Source organism: Sinocyclocheilus grahami, unplaced genomic scaffold (assembly GCF_001515645.1).
Source record: "Sinocyclocheilus grahami isolate Dianchi unplaced genomic scaffold, SAMN03320097.WGS_v1.1 scaffold228.1, whole genome shotgun sequence".
Lineage (NCBI taxonomy): Eukaryota > Metazoa > Chordata > Actinopteri > Cypriniformes > Cyprinidae > Sinocyclocheilus > Sinocyclocheilus grahami.
In genome coordinates, this window is record NW_015505407.1 from 1029906 (window position 1) to 1057663 (window position 27758).

At 40.2% G+C, this 27758-nt stretch overlaps 1 protein-coding gene across 4 annotated transcripts; it reads left to right on the forward strand.

Annotated features, from left to right (window-relative positions):
- Positions 1–1552: 1552 nt before the first annotated feature.
- Positions 1553–27319, forward strand: LOC107597122 (protein dopey-1-like). 4 transcript variants are annotated; one of them, XM_016288060.1, is made up of 38 exons: positions 1553–1886; positions 3341–3533; positions 3625–3806; positions 3886–4056; positions 4855–5044; positions 5165–5263; positions 5557–5656; positions 8074–8183; positions 9464–9578; positions 9679–9799; positions 9898–10017; positions 10094–10205; positions 11206–11235; positions 11799–12032; positions 13935–14487; positions 14615–14886; positions 14969–15121; positions 15230–15330; positions 15452–15717; positions 15812–17921; positions 18237–18348; positions 19366–19548; positions 19661–19786; positions 19873–20007; positions 20125–20180; positions 20270–20374; positions 21184–21250; positions 21375–21519; positions 21638–21717; positions 21995–22104; positions 22265–22414; positions 22519–22580; positions 22711–22863; positions 24813–24949; positions 25148–25203; positions 25357–25521; positions 25822–25951; positions 26733–27319. In XM_016288060.1, the coding sequence occupies exons 2-38, from the start codon at positions 3396–3398 to the stop codon at positions 27033–27035; spliced, it is 7452 nt and encodes a 2483-aa protein (XP_016143546.1). In that variant the 5' UTR covers positions 1553–1886; positions 3341–3395; the 3' UTR covers positions 27036–27319. The 4 variants fall into 4 exon arrangements, with proteins under 4 accessions (XP_016143546.1, XP_016143548.1, XP_016143547.1 ...); XM_016288062.1 differs by having other exon boundaries at positions 8101–8183; XM_016288061.1 differs by having other exon boundaries at positions 1553–1727.
- The last annotated feature ends 439 nt before the right edge of the window (positions 27320–27758 follow it).

The window sequence follows — 27758 nt, forward strand, 5'->3', positions numbered from 1 at the left end:
ACAGCACCCATTGGAAACGTTTTATAAAGGTGATTTATGGTTACGACATGTCATTAACAGAATGATTTTTAGGAATTGTGGAAAATTAAGTTCTTTGAAAATATTTGAGTATACTTGGATACAACTTTTTAAATGTTTATATTGCATCATTATTATTACAATATAACAAAACAGGCAGATGATTAATGAAATATCTGCCAATAGATACTAACGTCAGACCAAAAAATAAGAGATGGAAAAAATTACAACTTAAAAATGAAATGCAAGAAATGGTTGGTGTCTAAAGTGATGTTTGCTTTAGAAAAAAAAAACGTTGATTACAAACGTAAAATTCGGGCTGCAGGGAAACAGGTTTGTATCAAGAACATCTAGCTCGCAATGGCAGACAATATCATCTTCACTATTGTAAAATGATTTACATATGGCAGTGCTTACGGTTTCACTGTTGTTTACATTCTGTGGTTCGCATGCAGTATTTGTATTTGATTTAATAAAGTTATAATTACTTTAAAGTATACACATTATAAATAATCGGGAGGCAATAGTAACTAATCCCTACAGCAAGTTCAATTCAACCCTAATTTTTAACCTGTGGTTATTTCAGCAAATGTCTTAATAAATAATGTATTTTGGGGGGAAATAAAAGTGCGCAACGTCGAATGCAGTGGTTTCTGTTTTGTTTTCGACAGCACCATCAGCTAGCAACAAAACTACATTACTGGTTTCGATGATGCAGACGTAAATTATTGAAGAAACAACCTTTCAGTCATTTAAATTGAATTCAAACCACTTAATACAGCCTGAGTAGTGAGATTTTTCTTTTAGCTAAAAGCAGTAGTAGGTGTATAGCCTATTACAAACTCCTCACTTCGTAGTACACATTTAAAAACACAATGTATTCAAAAAGCAGTTTGCTGTATGAATGCGTGGTGTATAATTTGCGTTGTAGAACAAAACGTGAAACTCTCTTCCTGTAATATTAACCACAAATCTTATTTTACACATAAATCGAAAATCTACCGTGAAAAAATGATTTCCGGGGTTTGCCTACAAAAAGTGAGGCCAGGACTGTACGGCGCAACACGGGAACTTTTATTATGAAAGATTAACAGAAAAATAGTGTATGATAGAAATTTGTATATTTGATGTACTTTTTTTTATACAGAAAACGAACATTTGAATTGTAAAGAACAACATATTATACATTTGTTTATTTTGTTAGGAAAATTCCATATACATAAGAAGAAGTGGGCTCAATGTAAACCAAATTTTGCACATTTTATAAATGACTTAAAATTATATGTAAATCTCTTAGAACAAACAAAAAACAAAAAAGCACTGAAAACATGTATTGCTCTGAAAGCATTGAACGTTATGTAATTTTCTTTCTTTTTTCCTCTCTTTTTTTCCTCTGGCAGCTAATAATGTTAATTTAACAATGTGAATATGTAATACATCATGTTCTTGTGGCATTGAATTAATAAAGCTTTAAAAGAAAAACTTTTATTATGAAAGAGTGACGGTTTTTTTTTAAAGCTCGGAACTGCTCGCGCATGCGCAGAACAAAGCATTTCACCTGTCGACGACTTTCATCAAAAATGGTTTCATCCGCAGAGTGTCAACGCTACCTGGACCGACGTCAACATTAACGCTGCGGTATAACAGATGGCTTTACTGAAAGCAGATATGTGATCTCGTCAGCGGCATCCGGGAAAGCGTTTATTGCTGTCAGTATACCCACCACCGACGTCGCATTTGGCCGTACATCGTTCATAACCTATAAATCCAACCATTCATCCATCTATCTATCCATACATCCACCTAAGACTAACAAAAACAGACAGCCCCTCACAACTCAGACCTTCTCAAAAAAATCGCTGACAACGGTAAGCAGCGGCAGCAGCTCACTGGAGACTATCCGCAGCTCTACACCGAACGTACAGTAGCTTAGCTGTTAGCGTGTGTTTATGATCGTGTTTGGATGGTTATTCTCACTCTGTGTGTGGGAGATATCGTACCAAGTGGGGTGATTTGGAGATATGTTTACCATGAACCACTCATTCGTCATTGTCACACCAGCTAACTGCTTTTGAGGACCTCATAGGGGCCTTCTCATCACATTATTTTGGTCAATTGTTCCCTATCAGCCGATCGTGGGAAGTGACAATCAGCCTGCCAGATGCATTGATACTATGTACAATTTGTTGGATTTTTGAATGTAATTCAGTTTAGTTGAAAAGTGTGGATGATTTAAAAAGGCTTCAGTTTATGGTCTTGTTTTGGCTATAGTAAAACCTGTGGGATGTTATGGTGCATCTTAAAGGGACAGTTTGTCCCCAAATAGAAATTCTGTTATCATTTACACACCCTCATGTTTTCCAAACCTGTATGACTTTGTTTCGTCAATAGACCTCAAAAGGAGAATTCAAGCAGAATGATAGCCTCAGTCACCATTGATTTTTTATTGTGTAAAAAAATGACAGTGAACGATGACTGAGGTTGCTCTTCATATGTCCTATTGTTTGGAAAAAATATGAGGGTGAGTTAGTGATGTTTTGAGGATGAACTGTTGGTTTAATGCATGGTATTCATTTCTATTGTAGTAGTTTTTTTCAAAGAAATTCATGTTTTCAGTAACATGGGAAATAACATAAGGGTGGATTAGAGTGCAGAAAAATATGGCTGTATATATTTTTTCCCCCATTCAGTGCTTTATTGTTGTTATTATTTGCCCTTTATAGCTTTAAAGTGGCTCACCTGCAACTGAGTCACACCTGTTAATAATTCAACAGCCTCTCACAGTATCTTCACCAGTGACAGTGAACAGTAAAGTGTGTTTGGTTGAGTGTAAAAATATACCATACACTAAAGCTTAAAGGGATAGTTCATCCAAAAATGTACTCATCCTCAAGTTGTTCCAAACCTGTAAGAGTTTCTTCTGTTGAGCGCAAAATAAAATATTTTGAATAATGTTGGTAACCAAAAAGTAGATGGTAGCCATTGACTTCGATTGTATGGGGGAAAAAAGTACTATGGAAGTCAATGGCTATACCGTCAACTGGTTACCATCATTATTCAAAATATCTTCTTTTGTGGTTAACAGTAGAAAGAAACTCATAACGGGTTGAAACAATGTGAGCATGAGTAAATGATGTCAGAATTTTCATTTCTGAGTGAACTATCCCTTTAATGTTGAGTGTACTGGAATCTGGGTGTGAGCTCTTTTTTCCCCATTATCAAGCATGTGATCTACACTGTAATATTACTCTTTGAGTACACTCCTTTTGATTGAGTTTAACCTTTGTGCAAACTTTTTTTTCTTTGTTCCTTTACACTGAAGGTGTGATGTTCGTACGTGACCTTGGAATTGGCTTTTAGTCCCATTGTGAAGGACGATGAATGCAGAGGAGTTGGAACTCCTCGGTGACTCGAAATACAGGAACTATGTGGCAGCGGTAGATAAGGCCCTTAAAAACTTTGAGTACTCCAGTGAATGGGCCGATCTGATCTCAGCGCTCGGGAAGCTCAACAAGGTCTTTTTCTACACCCCCTTGATCACATTTAGGAGCACTTCTAAATGTGGCAGATGCTTTACTGATCTTATTTTATGTATTTTGTGGACAGGTCTTGCAAAACAATGGCAAGTATCAGGTTGTGCCCAAGAAATTGACCATTGGAAAGCGTCTGGCCCAATGTCTCCACCCGGCGCTGCCCAGCGGAGTTCACCGCAAGGCCCTGGAGACCTATGAAATCATCTTCAAGATCATTGGACCAAAGCGCCTGGCAAAGGATCTTTTCCTTTATAGGTAGAGATTGTGCAAGATTGATTATTCTGCTACAGTGACTTTTAGTGCCTAATATATTCCTTTTCACCCTCCTCCTCAGTTCTGGCCTCTTCCCTTTACTATCCAATGCTGCTATGTCTGTGAAGCCAGTATTACTTGGGTTATATGAGATCTACTACCTGCCCTTGGGGAAGACTCTTAAACCAGGCCTGCAGGGACTCCTGACCGGTGTACTGCCTGGTCTGGAGGAGGGCTCAGAGTATTATGACAGGTAAAAGAAAAGGTTTTTAATCTAGAATGTACAAGTTTCATGTTTATTTAATATGTACACTACTGTGCCATTTTAAAAATATTTTTCATGCATCTTTTAAGGATTTTAGGCTCTTCAAGGCTTCATTTATTTGGACAAAAATATAATAAAACAGTAATATAGTAAAATATTATTACAATTTAAAATAGCTGTTTTCGGTTTTACTATATTTTAAATGTAATGTATCCTTTTGATAGCAAAGCTAAATTTTCAGCAGCCATTACTCCAGTCTTCAGTGTCATGTGATCCTTCAGAAATAATTTTAATATGCTGATTTGGTGCTCAAGAAACATTTCTTATTATTATCAATTCTAAAAACAGTTGTGCTGTGTAATATTTTTGTGGAAACCGTGATGCAAGTTTTTCCCCAGGATTCTTTGATGAATAGAAGTTCAAAATAACAGATTTTTTTTTCACAATGTAAACATCTTTATTGTCATTTTGGGTAAATTTAATGCATCACTGCTGCATAAAACAATTAATTTATTTAAAAAAAACGTACTGACCCCAAACCTTTGAACGGTATTGTATATTCTAATAAATATTCTTAAAAAAATATTAAATTAAGGAAATTTAAATGTATAAATAGAACAAATGAGCATGTGCAGTGAAATATCCAATGTTGGCCAAAATATATCCTATATTGAATAATACAGATAAAGAAAAATAATCTCCACTATCAGCTGACAACTGATATGTTTCCTGATATATTGTGTGTGCATCTCTAATCTTTAAACTTATTTCATCTGTTGTCTAAAGGACCAATACCCTGCTAGAAAAGGTGGCAGCAGCTGTGGAGCAGCCGGCCTTCTACAGTGCCCTGTGGGGCAGCATCTTAACCAGCCCTGCTGTGCGCTTGCCAGGAGTGTCTTTCGTCTTACTGCACCTTAACAGAAAACTATCCATGGAGGACCAGCTGTACATCATTGGCAGTGACATCGAACTGATGGTACACTGATCAATAGACATAATGCAAGCAAAACAGCCTTTAATAATGAATGATTCAAAATATAGAAATTGTTCAATTGCACACCACTGAACATGATGTTTATATCATTGTTTTCATCAGGTGGAAGCAGTCAGCACATCTGTACAGGATTCCAGTGTGCTAGTGCAGAGGAGCACCCTGGATCTTATCCTGTTCTGTTTTCCCTTCCATATGAGTCAGGTAACAAAACGGATTAAAAAATGTTGATTTAAAAATGATTTTACCTCTCATTTTGTCCCAATGATAGAAATATTTCCTATATTTCTTGCCAAAATCCATCTTTTAAAGATCTTGCTGTGTTGCTTCTCAGGTGGCAAAAAATTGACCTGTCCACCTTTAAAACAGATATTTGTAGATTTGGTTTGAATTATGAGCTATTCACTAGTCACAAAATAGAAATGTTAGTTTAAAGTATTTGACATAGAAATGAAACGCTAAGATGCATTATACTGTAACTGTGTGGTTCATTTCAGGCTACACGTCCAGACATGATCAGAATTCTATGTGCAGCTCTTCATGTCGTTCTAAGAAGAGACATGTCCCTGAACCGTAGATTGTATGCTTGGCTGCTTGGTGAGATACCCACACTTCACACACAAACTGTATGCCATCCATTCTTTTTATTTTTGTCCCTGTTTTCAATGATATGCCATTCCTTTCCAATGATTTGCCAACAAACAGTTTTGCTTGTGTTTGCATATCTACAAGCAGATACACTGCACGGCTGCTTTTATTTGATCAAAATTACAGTAAAAGAGTACAATTTTGAATTATTATTACAAATGACTGTTTTATGTAATGTCCCAAAGAACTGCATTTAAATGAAATAGAAATCTTTTGTTACGTTGTAAAGTCTTTAAAGTGCCCCTATTATACCTTTTTGAATATTAACTTTCAAGCAGTGTGTCATGTAGCTGTATGTGATTGTGAACATAAACTATCTGAAAGTTGTGAAGCCGACAGTGCATGATAAATAAAGTTATTGTCTATCAAAACAAGTCGTCAGGAATTCAAATTTTATTCGGCTCTACGTCACAAAGTAACACATTTGCATAATGTCTGCCCACGTTCTACGTCGCCAACTTGCTTGCCCACAAACAAGCAAAATTTCCGTGTAGTTAACATCATGTCGAGAAGACGCTGTATCCTACGCTGTGAGAGTAAATATGTTTTATCACATCTTATAATTACCACAAACTTGTTAACACTTGACACTTACCACTGAGAAACGTCCTGCTCCAGTCGTGCTTGTGAATCAGTCTCTTGTCGATCAGGCACTTCAACCGTTTCATCATCAGACTCCGGCTCAAATTGGTAAGATACAATCGATACCATCTTTTCTATGTATTGACAAGTCTCCAGGGCTGTCATTCCGTCATGGCAATGTTTCGTTTCTGACACTCGCTGTACGCGGTAGACTAATCCAGAGCCAATCGCTCTGGACCAATCACAAAGGACTGCGCCATCTGACCAATCACAGCAGTATATGCCATTCCTTTCCAATGATTTGCCAACAAACAGTTTTGCTTGTGTTTGCATATCTACAAGCAGATACACTGCACGGCTGCTTTTATTTGATCAAAATTACAGTAAAAGAGTACAATTTTGAATTATTATTACAAATGACTGTTTTATGTAATGTCCCAAAGAACTGCATTTAAATGAAATAGAAATCTTTTGTTACGTTGTAAAGTCTTTAAAGTGCCCCTATTATACCTTTTTGAATATTAACTTTCAAGCAGTGTGTCATGTAGCTGTATGTGATTGTGAACATAAACTATCTGAAAGTTGTGAAGCCGACAGTGCATGATAAATAAAGTTATTGTCTATCAAAACAAGTCGTCAGGAATTCAAATTTTATTCGGCTCTACGTCACAAAGTAACACATTTGCATAATGTCTGCCCACGTTCTACGTCGCCAACTTGCTTGCCCACAAACAAGCAAAATTTCCGTGTAGTTAACATCATGTCGAGAAGACGCTGTATCCTACGCTGTGAGAGTAAATATGTTTTATCACATCTTATAATTACCACAAACTTGTTAACACTTGACACTTACCACTGAGAAACGTCCTGCTCCAGTCGTGCTTGTGAATCAGTCTCTTGTCGATCAGGCACTTCAACCGTTTCATCATCAGACTCCGGCTCAAATTGGTAAGATACAATCGATACCATCTTTTCTATGTATTGACAAGTCTCCAGGGCTGTCATTCCGTCATGGCAATGTTTCGTTTCTGACACTCGCTGTACGCGGTAGACTAATCCAGAGCCAATCGCTCTGGACCAATCACAAAGGACTGCGCCATCTGACCAATCACAGCAGTAAGGGTTCACGGAAAGGAGGGGTTTAAAGAGACTGATTCTTTGAACTGCTTCGCACGAGTCGTTTACGAATCATTTAGAAATTAGGTAAAATTAAATCTATTTTTTGAGAAAAGTTACTTCTTTTTTGACCTTGCATGCATGTAAACCTATTTTAGGAGACTCATAAAACAATATTAGTGATCTTAAAATGGCATAATAGGAGCACGTTTTATCAATTTAATGTGTCCTTGCTGAATAAAAGTATTCTATTTAAAAATGATCTTACTGACCCCAAACTTTTGAATGGTAATATACATTAGCGCTAAAAAAACAAACACATTTCCTTGGAAAACCAGCAAATTGGCAATTATGAAAAAATTTGCTCACTAAAGACAGTTAACAGTTGCAGTGCACACTGTACTTCATTTGACAACTTCATAGAAACAACTCAAATTTGCTGAAATTTTGTTTTGGTTGACCTTATTTTGTCTCTTACTTGCTGTCCATACACTGTGGATGAACATTGCGGTAAGTTTGTATTTCTACAAGTAGCCTGGTATCATATTTTCATAAACACTTCTTTATTTATTTCCTCGTATCACTGGAAGTCAACAAAAGTGTCTAGGAAAACTGAACATCTTTGTGCTCATGTCAGTGTGCTAATTGTGTTCTTGGTGGTGTTTCAGGCTTTGATAACAATGGTGTGCAAGCAGGCCCTCGTAGCACCCGACTCAGTAATCCAGAAGAGCACGTCACACACTACTTCAACACTTATTCCAAGGACATGCTCGTTCAGGTAAGGTGAAATGTATAAGTACAAAGCAGAATGTAAAGTGCAAACCGTGAGAGTATCACCCATTTTTTGTATTAGTGGTGCAATCCAAATGTAGTTTTATGTCTCAAATTAAAAAGGATTGATGTGGCTCATTTTGTTGTTTTGGGCTCTGAGCATCAATGGGACATCAGAAATCCCTGGTGTTCATAGTGCTCTAAACAAATATTTCCAGACACAGAGAAATCAAAAGCAGTGAAGAAACTTCTAAAGTTTTCCTTCTTGACTGAGTTTCCTTTTGTTGTAAGTTCAAACTGTTTTTATGTCATGTCTGCAGTGGCACACAGGTGCATGCACACATTTTGTCAATAGGCCACTCTGTGAGGCTTCACTTCTCTCCATGTGGTCTGTATGCATGGTTTAGCTTGCAGTGAGACACTGGGCCCAGTGCAGGCACAGACAGACCCATTCAGTGCCATGCGTTTAAAACATCCTGGTACCCCTGGGGTTGAGTTTGGGGCTTCATCAGGGGGAGTTTTGTTTTTGGCATTTTCCTCTCTTGTTTTATTGGAGGGGGCATTGTTTGATTGTGTGCCATCTGGTTTGGGCCACTTGTTGGATCTCGCTTGTTTGGGAAGTAGGTTATTGCAGGGACCGTCTGTTCCTCTGTCTGTGCAGCCATGTGTGACCAAGTGTGAAATCCCTAAAGAGCTGAAACGCACACACTTGCACAGGCATTCACAGTATAATGGAGACAACTTTTTTTCTCAAGGGAAATGCAGAGGAATCTATCTTGAATACTTTAGTTACATTTAGATTAACTTTGCTGTCATCTAATGCTCAATTAAAGTTAAATTTTTAAGTCGGCATGAAATGTCTATTTTGTAAATGCATTTTATAGATATTATTGTGATTGATTCATTCATGTATGTGTGTATATATATATATATATATATATATATATATATATATAGACCTTGTAATGTTTAATCAAAATGTCATAATTCGATCATCTCAAAATCCACTCTGCAATCGATGGATAGATGTCCCTGACCCACTTTTTTTTTTTTTTTTTTTTTTTTTTTACGATAATCTGGTAAACTGGATATATGTCACAATACAGTAGAAAGTAATCTGCTGCTACTTCAGTTTCATTCCAACTTTAAGAACTTTAATAATTTAATTAATAACACTGTTAAATTTAATCTTCAGCTAATTTTGAAGTAAGGCTATTTTTAGTTACCCTTACTTGCTATTTTTGCGATTTTGTCAGTGCATGCCTAAATTTATCTGTGTGTTTGTAGGCCATGGTGGGGATCTTGCAGGGGAAGGCTAGAGGAGGGGAGGAGGAGAGCATCCTGATGCACGACTTAAAGCCATTTCGCATTCTCATCAGCCTTCTCGACAAGCCTGAGCTGGGTACAGCCATTATTACATGATGCCTTTGGTAGACAAATGCTTAGACTCATGCAACGAGTGCTTGCAATTGCCCTGATACATTTTTGTCCACTTTATTAAGGCCCAGCAATCTTAGAGGATGTTCTGATAGAAGTGTTTCGCACGCTGCACACTCAGTGCCGCGCTGAGTTGGACCTTCAGAACCAAAACCCCTTCAGCAAAGACCAAACTCAGCTTAGCAGGTCCGCACTGCTTTTGTCTCACTAATAGTTTTTACAATTGTGCAGTTGTAATGCAATATTTTCAGTGTAAATTTATCTTTTGTGGTGTTATTTTTCAGCAAATTAAGAGAAAACAAGAAAACAGCAGAGCTCATTAAAACTGCCAACCTCCTGTTTAACTCCTTTGAGCCCTACTACATGTGGGACTATATTGCACGCTGGTTTGAGGAGTGCTGCAGGTGTGTGTGGGATAATGGGAGAAAAACATAATGCATTTTTGGTCCATTCTTACTTAACCTTTTTTTCTTTTTGTAGGTGGACTCAGAGCAGTCATAACCCTGGAAAGACTGTGAGCTCTGAAATGTCAGCACGCTCATTGGTTGAGTTCTGTGAGCTGGTGGACTTCTTGTTGGACATTGTATCTTTGGTTGGTAAACTTTACACTTAGGCTACATTTACACGACAACGATGTAGTCAAAAACGGAAAAGTTTTTCCCTTGCGTTTTAAAAAAGTTTCACGTATACACGACAACGTTTTCAAAACGATTCGCGTTTACACATATCCGCGAAAACGGCCAAAAACACTGTATTACGTATGCCAGACCAGTAGTTGGCACTGTCACCTTGTTAGTAAACAGTACCTGTAGGAAAGTGACGATTATTATATGTTGTATATGCATCTCCGCTGTTGGTTGTAATATTGGTGAAGTAAATCCACACTTTTCTGAAGAAGCGTTAGCAAACTCTTGAGCAGCAACAACAGTACCATGTACTCCGCCATTGTTGTGTATGTTTTTTTGCGCTTGCCTTTAAAATCGACACGTACTGTGCATGTCTACATACCTAACACGTACTACGCACGCACATGACGTCACTGTTTTCAAAGATTCCCGTATTGGGGGTTTACACAGAAACGATAACGGTGGTGTTTTCAAAAACTTGCACTTTGAAACCCGTTTTCAAAAATATGCGTAAACGAACAGGCAAAAACGCATAAAAAGTTTCCTGTTTTTGGCTGAAAACGTTGTCGTGTGAACGGTCCCTCAGATATGATAATTTAGCAATTGAAATGTTTAGATCCCTGCTTTATTATTCCCCATTATCCATTTTCTACTTTAAGAACGTAACTTTGAGTAAACATGCTGAGATTTATGTGGTCTAATCTCCATTGGTCATTCTGTATGTTAGTTATAGGCAACTAAACTACTTAATTTTCTTAGCCTCATAGCTTAGACATTTTCTACATGTGTAAAAATTTTTATGTGTGTGTTGATGTCCTTGTGAAAGTTTCAGAGATCAGTTTTAGAGTCTTAGTTTCTCTAACACTGGTTGTGAATGAACCAATCAGGGTTTCTGAAGTGTGTTTTCTGGCCTCTGCTTGCTTTTGTCTGTCTGAAAATCTCTATTCTCTTTTTCTTCCCTCGAAGCCTACTAGAAGCATGAGGGTTATCTGCCAGGTACGGTACTGCTCCTACTTGCCTCTTCACCTCACCTTCACTTCACTCTAATTGTTTGGCTACCTTACCAGTAACATCCATATTAAAGTGCCTGTAATCATTTCAGGTTTTCTATTTCCTGCTCCCTGCTTAAAAATCCTGCATCTCGCTCTAGACAAAAATAAATGCCACTTCAGCTTCACACTGCTCACATACTCTGATCTGAAATGCCATGAAAATAGATAAGCGGAGTGATACAAAAATGAAAATGTCTCTGTGCTGCTATATTAAATTATATACTGTTATAATATTTCTAAAATGTTAAGATATAATTGCTCATCATGTTTATCTATGGATGTTGCGGAAGGTAGAACCATAAACTTGCATGTGCCCACCAATTAAAAAGCTTGTGACCCTCTTTACTGCACACATAAAGCCTAAATTGTTCTTATTTTCTTTTGCAGTTTTGTTAACCATCACTCTTGTATAGTACTGACTGTAATGCAGGACTGGACCTCCAGCTGCCATAATATTAACGTAGAACTGAACCTCACTCATATCTTTCTGTCTTTTTGCCTGTCTAGGAGACGTACATTGAGATCCAGACAGAGCACCTACCTCAGTTGCTGCTTCGGATGGTTTCTGCTCTTACCACACACCTGCAGGCCCTGGGCCTCAGAGAGCTCACCCACTGTCTGTGCCTCTGCTCGAAGATCCTCAGCAAAGTCCAGCCCCCTCTGGTGTCGCCCCTTGCACTGCCCTCTGGTCCACCTTCTGCTGCAACTACCCCTTCCGCTAGAGACAAAGATGAGAAAAGGGTGAGAGCAGACAATCAAATCATTAAAACATGTTCAGTGAATACATACTCCAAGCTTTTTCACATATATGACTGACTTTCTATATAAATTACATCTTTATCAGTACATTATAAACTTAAGCATAATATAAAGCATAATATATGCAGGGTTTACACAGTCATGGAAAGACTGGGGACAAACCTGGAAAATACATGAAAATGTCAATAGAATGTTTGTTTTTTTAGTTATGTGCAGCTCTAAAATATTTCATCATCATCTAGAATTTTCTTTTTTGAATGTTATCTTGAAAATAATTTTCTAAAATCTGTATCCAGTATTTTTCAGGGATTCTCCGGTCATGGAAAACCTAGAAATATATATGGGAATTTTAAAATTGTGATTTCCAGACCTGAAAAATTCAAACAAATAAATATATAAAATTAAAAATAATTCTTAAGTCACAAAAAATTTGTAATTGAAATTCCAGCTAGAAGTTGAAGTATATTGTATGTGATGTATATTTTAACAAATATCTCTGTCCAGTAATCAAACCTGCAGGTAACAGTAGGATGGACCTCCTTTATTTCTATAATTTCTATGAACTTTTATTGTGAGAATTGTGAGTTTTCTGCGATCATTTGATTAGTAATGAATATTTATTAGTATTTTTTAATATATGTAAATGCTGACTATTTACGCCTCCCTTGGTAACTGATGAAATAAATCAAAAGAAAGTAATAGAATCCAATTTTAATTTTAGTGGTTTTGAGAAGCTTTAATTCAAACCCAACTAGGGAAATACATTGGCACCAGTGCATAGACAGTGTGTCACTGTCACTCTCATCTCTGCCCTGTGCTTCATGTACAATGTCTTTAGGCTTTCCACACAGGATATATGTAGTGCAGATTAAACAGTAGCTTGATTTAATTGTTAAGAGTTCAGTGCTGAAATGTACTCTTTTATTCTCTGACTTTGTACATCACTCAGTACTTTATCTAACTGCCAATATCAACAGTAACTCTGTCAACTTAGAATGTCTCTAATTGTTTTGAAGTCTTTGAAAGCAGTCCCTACAGCATTAGTCTGTTAAAGACAAGCCAATATGGCCTGTTTACTATACAAGCACTGGCCTGGAAACAACCATCCTTTTGCCTGATGGTGCATGTCTTCCACTGACTCCCTGCTCTGGGGCCAATAGACAGGATAGTCCTTCCTCATGACATAAGTTTGTTAGGGTGTGTGTGCACCATGACCTGTTTGCTACCTTTCTAGGGTTATGTGTCTCTATCTTAAGTGAAGCTTCATCGAAATTATGCCAGACTCTCTGGATGGTGCCTGCATGCAGGGAGAGCAAGCAAGGGAATTAGGGATGAGACATTCATGCACAGCTGAGTGCCTCTCTATAGTGGGAGCCAAGTCTAGCCTCTGAGGCCTAAGAGTCTGTCATTTCCACTCAGGTGAAATTGGCCTCCAACCTCTCAAGCTTTCGCCTTTTCCTCCTCTGGGGCTCATGCAGTGCACTGCTTGCCACCTGAGTCTGGCTCTGTGCTGCTACACAGTTGGAACCACTTAGTTGTGGACGTCTGAATGTTTTATAGCCAACCCACAGTGAGATGGGAAGGGCTTCATGTAAAACTGTAGGGCTGCGAGTGATGTGGTCTGGGCAAGAAATGGCTTTTGATTTGACAAGCATAAAAATCTTTGCAGCCGTGCTGTCTCTCTGAGTTTATAACAATACAATATTTTTGACATGATGCATATAGGGATTTGCAAAACTACAAATTTTCAAAATGGACTAGTTGGTAGGATGCCCAAATAGTCAGCCTTAAGGAAGCCCTATATAATTAGGCTGCTTAAAGTCTTACCTGACCAAATGTGTAAGAGTAATGAATATAAACTTTTTCATTCCCTATCTTTCTCAGTCTCTACCAGTCACCCTTGAAGTCTCTGGCAGTACTGATGTATTCGATGATGGCGAGAATGCTTCCAGCAGCCAGTTGTCAGAAAGTGGATTCACTGACTTCATCCAGTACCAGGCAGAACGTGGGGAGCAACCTGATAACATGCAACATCCCGAGGATGATGCTTGCAGCCCTGAAGATGCACCTATCCAACTCAAGCCTAAGCCAAAATCTGGGTTCAGTAGTTCAGCCCACATCAAGCCCCAGGACAAGCCAGTGATGCAGTGCTGCCTTGAGCATTTCCAGCAGTTTCTTTCTTGCCTAGTGAGGCTTTACATTACCCCAGGTGGTCAGACAGAGCCAGGGAAGAGCTGCAGTGCAGAAATGGGCACTCTAACTGTGGTGGCTGATAAAAGATGCACAAGTGGGTTTGAGGAGCAGATGTCTTCAGAGCAGATGGAGTGTCTGGCTGCATTCACGGCTGCCTGCCAGCTCTTCCTGGAGTGTTCCAGTTTTCCAGTCTACATTGCTGAGGGCAACCTGAAGTCATCACCCACTAGAGAGGAGCAGGCAGGTAAAATTATCTTCTGCTGCCATTTCTAATGAGTTAATGAGTATAATTTATTTAAATACAGGGTTTGTTTTACACTCGAAATTCTTTTATGTAGCATATTTGTATTGTGCCAATGCTTGCCCAACAGGTGAGAGTGTTCAGCCAGCGTTGTGGCTTCAGACCCTGATGGATGCATGCTGTTCAGCTGCTGATTTCAGTATTCAAGCAGTGGCTATCTCACTTGTTATGGACCTTGTTGGACTCACACAGTCTGTAGCTATGGTGACAGCTGAGCGTGTGGCAAGTCCAGACTTGGGCCAGCCAATGAGTCCTAGCCAGGGGCGTGTTGCAGTGGTGATTCGACCACCACTCACACAGGGTATCTTGAAGTACATTGCAGAGAAAACCAATTTCTTCAAGGTGTGAATTATTTCCTTACTCTTTTGCATTCTCTTGTAGTCTTTCCTTCTATCTTGACCACCTTCTCGCTTCTCTCCTGTAGAGTGTAGCCCTTATTTTATGGGATCAGTTGGGAGAGCAGACCCCCCAGTACCACAAGCGCAGTGTGGAGCTTTTTTACCAGCTTCACAATTTGGCTCCCTCACCCAGCATTTGTGAAGATGTCATTAGCCAGCAGCTCATGCATCGCGACAGGGTCAGTCATACATGCACCCCACAGACACCCCACTAACAACTGGCATAGAGTTGCACAAGTATACATGCACAGATTTGTTTTCACAACTATTACCATATTTTATTTTAGAGAATACGTCTGGAGGCTCATGTAAAATTCTCAGTTCTTTGGCACCTAACCAGAGACTTGAATATCACTAAGTCCTCCCCTTTTAATCGGACCTTTGACAGGTAACAGCACTTCTATGGTAGATGAAGTCTAATTATGCAAAAACAAATATGGCTTGGAGAATTATCTCAAGACACTGTTCACTGATTGTTCAATCACATCACCGTTCTCTTCCTCTTGTAGGTCTCTGTTTATCATGTTAGATAGCCTCGGTTATTGGGATGGCTCTGTAAGTGCTGTTGGCAGGGCCTGGCTGAACCAGATTTTGCAGAGACATGACATAGCTCGTGTTCTTGAACCTCTACTGCTTTTGCTGCTGCACCCCAAAACCCATCGTGTATCCATACAACGGGTTCAAGCACAGCGCCACTGGACCCAGGTCTTTCCCAACCCACCAGAACAAGAGTGCTCTGAACCTATTTACATGATGGATATGGGCTGTACTGAAAGTAAGAGGATTCTTCTAGCAGTTTAGATTTAGTATCTACATTTATTTATCAAAACAAGTATATGCTAACAAACATACATTTGTCTCCTCTGCAGATTATAGCCAGATATCAGGGAATGGCCACAGGGGTGTCCAAACATGTAGCAGATGCCTCCCATTGGATGATATGGAACCCTTTAGTCTGACAGTTAACCCTTTGAGTGACCGTCTTTCTCTCTTGAGCCTTAGCAGTGAGAACCTGCAGCTCTGTGGCGAATATCAACCTCCTGATCAGCAGGGGGAGCACCAGAGCACAGATTCAAGTGGCTCTCAATCATCCACTGTAGACAATGGCAGCTTTGATGAACTGGAGGGAGGTGGTAGCACTGTTAATATATCTGATCCTGTACTTTGTCAATCTGTTTCATTAGAGGAAGAGTCCTTGCACAAGGCAGTGTCTGCTGTGCTTTTTGAGATAGTGGACAGTGTGATGCAAATGGTGGAGAAAGAGTCCTCTGAGACACCATCTCTTGATGGCTGGCCTCAGACAGACTCTGACTGTTCCAACTCATCCACTGATATGTCCAATGGGCCATGCATCACCCTTGCCCCCTTCTCCAACACCCAACCTAGAACGCTTCCAGAACTGGTTGCAGGGGGAACCTTGGGGTTCCTGGCTGTGACGTCAATTGATGCTTCAGGGGAAGAGGAACATCGGGAAGGCATTGCTCGTCATAGCTCCTCCCCTTCGATCATTACACTGCCGGATGGTGGTGGCAGTGCTGCCACCGAGCAGAGTCTCCAGGTTGATGACCCACACCGCAAGCGCAGCCACAGCAGCACACAGCTCAGCCTAAAGGGCAAGATTATGGAGCGTCTTGTTGACAAAGCTCCAGGAGCCAAGCCCAAAATCAAAAAGATAAAGAGGAAAGATGAAGAGAGACGCAAGACCAACCAGGCCGAGAAGAGTAGGCCACCCAGCATCTTCTTTGGTGACAGTCTTGACCTGGAAAACTGGTACAGCTGTGGGGAAGGGGAGGTGTCAGAGATTGAGAGTGACATAGGGTCACCCAGTGGTGGGGCTGCTGGTGGGGCGGGAGGATCTCACACCTCTGGGTCATCTCCTCGTTTTAACATCCATCCCCTATACCAGCATGTGCTGCTGTATCTTCAGCTTTATGACTCCTCTCGGACTCTACATGCGCTCTCTGCCATTGCAGCCATGCTACGTGCGTCACCAGCAGGATTTGTGAGTGCCATCTCCACCACCAGCATAAACAACACATACACGCCACAGCTCTCTCTTTTGCAGAACCTGTTAGCACGCCATCGCGTCTCTGTCATGGGAAAAGACTTCTACTGCCCCATCTCGCAGGACTCTCACTCCCACTCCTTCCGAAGTGCCATGTTCCTGGAGATCATCATTTCCCTTTGCCTCTATTTTCTGCGCAGCTATTACTCGGCCCATGTGGCCGCCACATCACAGGACCTGGCTGGCAACCATGCCATGCAACTGACCAGCGTGGAGGTGTTGACTTTGCTCTTCAGTGAGCTCGTCAAGGTCACTGGGGGCTCAGCCAAGGGCTTTGCGAGCTTTATTTGTGACGTACTGTCTAAATGCAAGGTGCAGAAGGTAGTGCTACACTGTTTGCTTTCCACCATCTTTAGTGTACAGAAGTGGCATGAACACCGTGTCCGTGGCACCAATGTGGCTGCGGTTGAGGAGGGCCTTTCAGAGGACAGTGTCATAAATCTGTCAGAGGACCAGTTGGACAACTGCAGCGCCATACAGTCACAACTCTTGCGTCTGCTGCAGAGCCTGGTGGTGTTGGAGCACCGTGTGATGATCCCAGTGGATGAGGGTGGTGAGGGAGGTCCGGGGTCGACTGGGTCTAGTGGAGGACCTAATGTCCCCGGGGCTGGGTTTGAGCTGATTGGAGGCGAGGTAGAGCATGTCAACCCACAACAACCTATGACTTCCCTGCAATACCTGCATGGGCAACCCATCACAGCTCAAGGCATGTTTCTGTGTGCTGTGATCCGAGCCCTGCATCAGCATCATGCTTGCAAGATGCACCCACAGTGGATTGGACTTATCACAGCCACTCTGCCATACATGGGAAAAGTGCTTAGGCGAGTAGTTGCATCTGTTGCTCTTCAGCTGTGCAAAAACCTCGACAACCTTATCCAGCAATACCGCTACGAGACGGGCCTCACGGACACCAGGTACTTATCCACTTCAGTTATGTAGCAGAGAAACAGTGACATATTGCAAAGTACACTAGTTCAAAAATGGTCAATAAAGAGTATAATCACAAACATATCAAAAAACAAACCAAAAAACTAAGTGGTTATTGTGGATTGATGTCATGTGGTAGTATATTTACATCCACAAGAGGTCACTGTTCATCATCAATTCCTCAGTGCCCTAACAATGTCATGGCAGGCTTTAAAAGGCACTTTAAGGAGTATAAATTAAATACTATGCATTTTTGAAGTAATACTTTGTTTATTAAGGGAAAGCCAATGTGTGTTTTTTAGGCCACAGTGGATGGCACTGTGTATCCCTCCTGACCTGATTCTGACTGTACTAGAAGGAATGACAGCCATAATCCATTATTGTCTGCTGGACCCAACATCACAATATCACCAGGTGAGGGAGCTAGCTAGCCATGTTTGTGTTTCATGGCTCCTAAATGCTTAAAGGGTTAGTTCACCCAAAAATTCTGTCATTAATTTCTCACCCTCATGTCGTTCCAAACCCGTAAGACCTTCGTTCATCTTCGTAACACAAATTAAGATATTTTTGAGTAAATGTGAGAGCTCTTAGACCCTGCATAGACAGCAACACAACTGTAATGTTCACAGGTCCAGAAACGTATTAAGGACATTGGTAAAACAATCCATGTGACATCAGAGGCTCAACTTCAGTTTTTCGAAGCTGTGAGAATACTTTTTGAGTGCAAAGAAAACAAAAATAACAATTTATTCAACAATTCTTCTCCTCCGAGTTACGTCTTCTGCCATTTTTAGAGAGTATCAAAATGCATACTATCCCCTAAACGTAAACAACGCTGATTACGCAGATTACGTTAATGCTCGCGCTTTATCCCCCGAACGTAAACAATGCTGATTACGTCGATTATACTCTTGGGTACTCTCCAAAATGGCGGAAGACGTAACTCGGGGGAGAAGAATTGTTAAATAAATTGTTATTTTTGTTTTCTTTGCGCTCAAATAGTATTCTCATAACTTCGCAAAACTGAATTTGAGCCACTAATGTCACATGGACTGTTTTTACCGATGTCCTTACTACGTTTCTGGACCTGGGAACATTACGGTTGCGTTGCTGTCTATGCAGGTTCATCAAAAATATCTTAATTTGTGTTCCGAAGATGAACAAAGGTCTTACGAGTTTGGAACGACATGAGGGTGAGTAATTAATGACAGAGTTTTCATTTTGTGGTCAACTAACCCTTTAAATGCTGAATGTAGTGGACAAAATAAGTGAATGAATGATAAGAGTAAAATATAATAAGAATAATTATTATTAATATATAATTTTTGTATATGTAACAATGAGTGTAACAGTTTTTCAGTATTAATCAGTGCTTAGGTGTGGGCTTTGAATTAGATTTTTTCTTCATCTTTATGTGCATGTATTCCTCAGCTGCAGGCAAATGTAGATCAGAAGCACCTTGCAGATGCCCGTGCAGGGATTCTCTCCATCTTGCACACCATCATGTCCTCCGTAACCCTGCTGTGGGGCGTCCTCTATCTGGCTGACAGTTCTGACAGGCCAGCTGCAGCCTCTGCCTGCTCCACCTCCAACATCAACCTAGGATCCACAAAGGTACCATGAGGAGAATGGACTTGTGTCTTAAGACATGTGGTGACTGTGCTTTAATCCTTCTTGTTGTCCATGTGCTGTGTTAACTAGAAGTGTTTTCACGGGTTGTCCACAGAATCTCAGGCAGCAAATTCTAGAGCTGCTGGGCCCAATCTCAATGAATCATGGGGCTCACTTCATGGCTGCTATTGCCTATGTGTGGAATGAAAGGAAGCAGGCTACAACTTCATCTAGGAACAAGGTATGAACTACACCAGAAGTCATTGGTTAATTTTCTGCCCTGAAACTACAAAACAAACATCTTTCATGTGTGTGCCTGTGTTTTAGGTAATTCCCATAGCTAGTGAGGAACAGCTTCTCCTTGTGGAACTTGTTCGTTCAGTAAGTGCCATGCGAACTGAGACTGTGATACAGACAGTGAAGGAAGTCCTAAAGCAGCCCCCAGCCATCGCCAAAGAGAAGGTAAAGTAACAAATATACCCTGACTACTCTCTTTATTCCTCTCCAATCACTGTCAGTTACTGCTGTTGGTTTTGAAGGTGGCTTTAAGACTTATCATTGCCTTTCTTAATTTTACAGAAGCATCTTTCCCTGGAAGTCTGCATGCTTCAGTTTTTCTATGCCTATGTGCAGAGGCAAGTGAATTACACTAATATCAGTATATGCCAAATGTATTCTTTAAATTACCCTGTCAGTCTCACTGCCCTTGTCTCGTCTTCTTTAGGATTCCAGTGTCTAGTCTAGTTGATAGCTGGCCATCGCTCTTGGCATTGCTAAAGGACTCTGTGCAGCTCAGTCTGCCTGCTCCTGGACAGTTCCTTATACTAGGGTAAGTGCTTTCTCACTAGCACAGCCATTCTTTCATTTAGTGGTTTTACTTATAAATGGTGGAAAATGAAACACAACGAATGTGTCTAATAACAAATTATATGAAGTAAACCCTGTTTTAAATGAAAAGTTTACCCAGTGGTTTCATATTGACAATAGACATGGGCAAACTATGTATACAAGATGTCAATTTGGTCATTCTAGGCCAGGGGTGTCCAAAGTCCGGCCAAATACGGCCCGTGGATGAATTTCAAATAGCCCGCAGCTTGTCTGTTGAAATATATTATTTGTATTTTATATATATATATATATTATAATGCCCTCCCCCCAACCCCACCCCAGTGTGTCCACATCATTGAATCTGGCCCCCCTTAAAAAAGGTTTGGACACCCCTGCTCTAGGCTTACACATATATTTATTGAAAGATCACAAACTGAATTTCCAGTATGTGATTTTGTAAGACTTCATCAACTATAAAACACATTTTATTGGAATCCTTTTAAAATATTAGGCAACATTTTATTCAGAAACTTAATTAATGGACATTTTAAAAAAGATTTCTCCTGGGAAAATTATATCAAATATGAAAATGAAAAAGCTTATATAAATGCATCTCTTAGATAGAAAAGATCTATAAGATCTCTTAGTTAGAAAATATTGTTAAATTATTGTATACAATTGTTTTATTGTTTGTACATTTCTACACTCTGTGTTTGGCATAAAATAGCCTTTCCTGCTAATGTTAAATAATAAATAAACACCTATAAGTTTACAACAAGTATTAGAAATTAATTTGAATGTTTTCTTTAGTGTATTGAATGAATTTATTCTAAAGAATCCCACCCTGGAGAGCAAGAAAGACCAGCGAGAGCTACAGGTGACCTTTCACTCACTCTCTACCCTTACTTCCATTAAAAGGATGTTTTTTTACATGGTTTACATGGTGTCCACTGTTTCTCGTACACGTGTATTTTTAATTGCTCAAAACCATGATTCCCCAGGATGTGACCCATAAGATAGTAGAGGCCATTGGCACGATTGCAGGCTCATCCTTAGAACAGACCACATGGTTGAGGCGAAACCTGGAGGTCAAACCCTCCCCTCAGATCATGGTGGATGGGACCAGTTTGGAGGCCGATGTTGAAGGTCAGTGACTGTGTATCAGTGTTTATGTAAGGCATATTCCATGTATGTCGACTCATGTTAGCATGCACATCTGCATGAGTGTATGGCGAGTCTCTCAATAACAGTATGCACATTTCAGATCTAATGCTCACAGTGATGGAGGCCTCCAGCTTCACTCCATCTGTGTACAGCGTTCACGCCCTCACATTGCTGGCTGAGGTAAACGCAGGATGCCACATTCACACTCTTTTCATTCTTTAAGTACACATAATCTAAATCTTCCACAAATCTTCCAAATCTTATGGGTTTAGCAGATGTTTGTAGGGAAATTGGAATGTTGTATTGATATCAAGCACACAAGGAACATTCACAGGTCACCAGAGGTTGTGCCCTGCCCTACGCGTCTCGTATTTTTGCTTTATTTGCTTTGTTGTGTTGATTTGGCTTTCTGTGGAAAGCCATTAATGTGCTCATGTTTCCATGGGTGTCTTTGCAGGTCCTGGCACATCTATTAGATATGGTCTTCTACAGTGATGAGAAGGAGAGAGTGATTCCTCTGCTGGTCAACCTTATGCATTATGTTGTGCCCTACCTGCGCAACCATAGGTATTTAGTCTTCAAAATTCAAACTTGTAAACACAAGATGAGGAATTGTCAATTAATTGGACACAAAGTTACTGAAGTTGCTTCAGTGTCTTGTTTATTTTTTTCATAGAAAATTATTATAGCGATCAAGATCTTGTTGCTCTGTCCCCCTTTCCGCCAGTGCTCACAATGCCCCCAGTTATCGTGCATGCATCCAGCTGTTGAGCAGCCTCAGTGGTTATCAGTACACCCGCAGAGCTTGGAAGAAAGAAGCCTTCGACCTGTTTATGGATCATACGTTTTTCCAGATGGACTCCTCTTGCGTCAACCAGTGAGTACTGTACAGCACAACATGTCCTTTCTTCTTGTTGCAGCGGTTTTACTGCCACTCACAGGGCAATGTGACCTCTAGTTGACCACATCTCTCTCTTTCAGCTGGAGAGCAATCATAGACCACACGATGACTCATGACAAAACCACTTTCAGAGACCTGATGAGTGAGTCTTCCGTTTCTACTAAATGGGCTATCCAGCTGCGCCCATCTTATTGCTTATTCATCATCATCAAGCTGATGTTTTTTTGTGAGCTTTGTAGAGAGGAACTTGCTAACATTTTGTATATGTGCAGCCCGAGTTGCTGTGGCTCAGAGCAGCTCGCTGAGTCTTTTCACCAATCGAGATGCAGAGCTTGAGCAGAGAGCCATGCTACTCAAAAGACTGGCCTTTACCATCTACAGCAGTGAGGTGGACCAGTACCAGAAGTACTTGCCAGACATCCAAGGTACAAACATCCATTGATTTCAGTGAGTTCAGTTGTGCTTTCGGGAGAACCACTATGCTGTATTCCTGCTTTACTTCAAACTGACTCCGCTCTTTCCACACCCTCAGAATCAGGGGTGTCAAAGTCTGCTTCTGGAAGGCCAATGTCTTACAGACTTGCCTGTAAGATTCTAGGGCTGTATCCCTAGACACTTCGAGCACGTTGTTCACTAGAAGTGCTGCGGCATCTTCTGATGAGATACGGGAATTCATTTAGCATGACACTAAATGAACCTACAATTGACCTATCGGTAAGCCCCTCCCCTCGAACGCAGATGAGCCAATGGCAGTCGAGTATCAGTTGCACGGGGAGTAGAACTCGGACGTCTGTAGGTTTCAGCGCCAAAGAGAAACATTGGAAGATACGAAGCTCGCATCGTTTTTATGGGGTTTATGCTTCAAAAAAAATGTGCCTGGGGCACTTGTAACAGTGATTTCAGGTATCCTGAGAGGATAGGCAATGGAATTAATTTTATCTCTAGTTCCTAAACCAAAACAAAACGGAGCAAAATGTCCCAAAGCATTCACCCCCAATCCCAATGAAGACAAAAATGTTCGTTTTCTGGTTGTCATGCTCTCATTGTTACAATTTTCATCTGCTCAAGCAGAACGTTAATGTCATCTTGTGCTTTAGCAAGGTATCTCTGGCTAAAACTAGCTAACGTTAAAGTTAGTAAGTCCACAAACCTAAATAGCGAACTGTTCTCGTGTCTTGTACAGTGTAGGACAAAAACACATAAACGAAGGTCTACATTTCACTGTCTCGTCATATTAAACTGGTTAAATGTAAATTCATTTAATCGTACCCTGCGATACATGAACAGTGTGAACAGCAGATAACAACATCCGGGATGTTGTTATCTGCGATCGTGACGAACGTAGCATGAGGCTTCTCCCGCTTGCATTGTAATCTGTAAACCCTTGCTTCCAAATTAATACCCACAATATTTATTTTCAAATCTTTTATATATCCCTCTATGGCATATTTAAGTCCCATTTGAATGGTGGCCCTTCTGTGTCCAAAATTTATCAAAACGATATAGGGACAAGGTTTTCACACTAGACAGCTGTCATTGTTAGACAGTAGCAACTCAGTGTTTGTCCGAGTTCGCAACAGTAACTAAGGGGGGCGGGGCTTACCGATTGGTCAATTGCACTGGTACCTAGGCCTGTCACGATAACAACTTTTTGTTGTGCGATATATTGCCACAGAAATAATTGTGATAAGCGATATTATTGTCATTTTAAAGACCATTTTATGCCACTGAATATATAATCATAATGTAACAGCATAATAATGCAAGAAGGCCTACACACTTCCAAATTACAACAAACTTTTAATTTTTAAGAATATTTAGATCATGGAAATTAAGTATCAAAATATTAGATACCTTAAAAAAACTGAATAGTAAATAAACATTTTCTAACAAAAAGTGCAAAGTAGAAAAAAAGAAAAATGCACAAAGAACTTGTATGTAGATTTTTCCATCAACAGATTTTTCCCTGACCTTCTTTTTTCTGTAAATGAAGGGTGCACACTATTGCTGAAAAACACAATCACTACTTAGCAGTCAGATGTCCGTATGCACAAAGGCACAGATCCCTAAACAAGAACGTATCTGCAGATGAAACTTTGTTTGTAGAAGCATTTTTTAAATTTGAACTAGCACTTCATGACTACACCACGTTATGTATGAGAAGCTGCAAAAGACACAGGCGCAAGTGGAATGTAAAATACATGGTGACATTAATATAAGTAAATATAATGGGCGATATATTGCATCACCAAAAATGATTGAGGTCATGTACATATGTTGCGCGATAAGTCGATATTGATTATTGCGACAGGCCTACTTGTACCCTGACACAGCATAAAAATAAGTTCTAAATAAAATGTTGGTGTCATTTCAGAGCGTCTTGTGGAGAGCCTACGACTCCCTCAAGTGCCCATCCTCCATGCTCAGGTCTTCCTCTTCTTCAGAGTGCTGCTACTGCGCATGTCCCCCCAGCACCTGACCTCACTCTGGCCCACTATGATCACTGAGCTGGTGAGGATATGACACACCTTGTCATTTACACATTACATATAATCACAAGCAACATCTCACAAGTAAGCTGTAAGCTCTGATGCTGAAATAACAGAAGTTCCCAAGGACAATCTAAAGAGGAATAGTTATTTGGTGGACTTTTTTGTCTCATTCTTTTGGCAAAGTTCAATAGGCTTGTTTGTTTGTTTCTTCCTTCAGGTTCAGGTTTTCTTACTTATGGAACAGGAACTCACTGCAGATGAGGACATCACCAGGTATCCATTATTAAAATCTGTAGCATTCCTCATTATTTCAGCTATTTTATCTTTTCTTTTTTATTTTAGAAGTAGAATCATGTTCCATGTAAGACATTATGGGTGATTCTGTGTGTGGAATACTGATGAATGTGCTTTCTGGCTTCTCTTCAGGACCTCGGGTCCCTCGGTTGCAGGGCTTGAGACAACATACTCAGGGGGCAACGGCTTCTCTACCTCCTACAACAGCCAGCGCTGGCTTAACCTCTATCTGTCTGCCTGCAAGCTGCTGGACCTGGCCCTCGCTCTGCCCTCTGAGAGTCTGCCTCAGTTCCAGATGTGGGTGCCCTTACACACTGAATGCTTAAAATGTATTTTAGTACAAGGCAGCAATGTTTCTTGTTAAAAGGTCATTAACAAAACCACCCTGAGACTCTGAAATTCATTTAAAAGTAATGCAATAGCTGTTTCTTTTGTAAGAGTGCTGTTCAGTCTGTTCAGGTATATTCTCAAGACTGTGTTTTTCAAAAACCTCAGTTTAGACTGTTCCAGCACTCTCTGTACTTCTTCATGGATAAAATTCATCACAAATATTGAGCATATTTAATGTGAAGGAAATAATATTACTCTATACCACAGGTATCGCTGGGCTTTCGTCCCTGAAGCCTCGGATGACTCTGGTCTGGAGGTCCGCAGACAGGGGACCCATCAGAGAGAGTTCAAGCCCTATGTTGTCAGACTGGCCAAACTGCTGAGAAAAAGAGCCAAGGTAATACAACCATGTAACAGTCACCACGATATACACTTAGGATGATAATACATGAGGAAATTTTGCCGGGCAACTTTTTTTAAGCAATGTTTCTTGGGCACTTTCACTTTGAGAATGGATAACAAATGTCTATCTGGATACTTTAGATCGGTCGTGGGCCATGTGTCTCATCTGGTTGCCCGTTAGCGGCAATAAAGTTGCCTGGCAACATTGCTTAAAAAGTTGCCCCGTGTATCATCAGCCTTAGGCCATGTCCACACGTACACGGGTATTTTTATAAACTGAGTTTTCTCCCGTTTTTAAAAAAATCTCCGTCCACATGAAAACGCAAACGCATGTTATGAAGCACTGTCAAGAGCATGCCAAACCAACAGGTGGCGATGTAATCTCAATCGTAAAGCCATGTTGGCCAATCAAAAGCCTCAAAAAGTTTACAGTAGGTAAAGTGGAGATTACACTGCACTACACAGATAACACTGCAACCGGAGTTTTTGAAAATCTTCACCCTGGCAGGCGTTTTCAAAAATGTTCGGTTTCAGTAACCTGCTGCTGCGTAGAAAAAGCTGCGGTTTAAAAAATAACCACGTTCGTGTGGACAGACCTTAAACTATGGAAATCTATTCAGTTTTGTCCTATTTGTGCCTTATTATTTTAATAGAGATTCATTCCACATCATTGGCATATAGGGCCTATAACATTTATAGATTATTCAGTAGATTTGCTAATGCTCTTAAGCCTAGGATGTTCACTACTCTCATGGGAATACCTCCATTAACTCTAGAAAAATCCAGAGGAAGACTGCTCCACACGCACTCTATCCTGGGAGCCTGGACAGCTCCTGCTCACCCTTTACGTGATCCGCAGCATGGAGCAGCTCCTCCCTTTCTTCAACCTTCTTAGTCATGTCTTCAGCAGTAAAGGCAGCAGCCGCTCAGGACCATATCACAGCCCTACTCCAAGAGACGGCCCATTCCCTGGCAAGGATGGCAAGCTGGAGAGCCAGAAAGTCTTCTGGAGCCGGGCCAGACAGAACATTGAGGAAATGGTTGAGAAGGACTTCCTTGAGGGACTCATCAAAACGTGACCTGGCATGAACAAAAAGTGAAAACTATTGAGCTATGGCAAAAACACTAACACCTCATCTTTTAAAAATGGAAGAGAACAAAAAAAAAGTTTGTACATTTTTTGATTTTCTAATTAATGTATTTTCCCCAACAAATATACTATTTAATTTTAAGTCTTTTACTTGTAAATATAGCCCATTGTGATTATTTCTTTCATTTGTTTGAGCCCATAGGATAGTATGATACTGTGCCATTCCATATTGTGGTGACTTGCCTAATAAAGAGACATATCATGTGAATTTAATACATTTTTGAACTCCCTCATCCACAGAAAACAAGGCTTGTAGCAGACCTCATGTCCATAACTAATCAAACTTGCACTAATATTTATTTCCTTTTGGATTAGTTTTCAGTGGTGTCAGCAAAAACCTTTTGTGTAAGAAAAAAAAATACATGGACAGTTATAAGTGATGTTGCTTTGAAAATGATCAAACCCATAATGAAAAAAATATAAATTGTTGCATATCAGAGTAAGTGGGAGAGAGGAAATAAATCAGAAATGTGTTACGTGCACTACAGCTGTTTTCCCCTTCTTTAAACTGATTTAACCGAACAAACCTAACGAAATAAGCCTTTAGTTTTGCATTATACTTACGTTAAGCAAACCACGCTGATTGTAATGTGCCAGGTTAGTTTGTGAACTATTCACCTAGAACGATTCTTTGACTTGAAGGATTCGAATT

Excerpts from the sequence above, each read along its gene's own strand:
- LOC107597122 (XM_016288060.1), top strand. The coding sequence starts at position 3,396 with ATGAATGCAGAGGAGTTGGAACTCCTCGGTGACTCGAAATACAGGAAC. Across the intron at positions 4,057-4,854 it reads GGCTCAGAGTATTATGACAG|GACCAATACCCTGCTAGAAA; the intron begins GTAAAAGAAAAG and ends TGTTGTCTAAAG. Across the intron at positions 20,008-20,124 it reads CAGCCATCGCCAAAGAGAAG|AAGCATCTTTCCCTGGAAGT; the intron begins GTAAAGTAACAA and ends TTAATTTTACAG.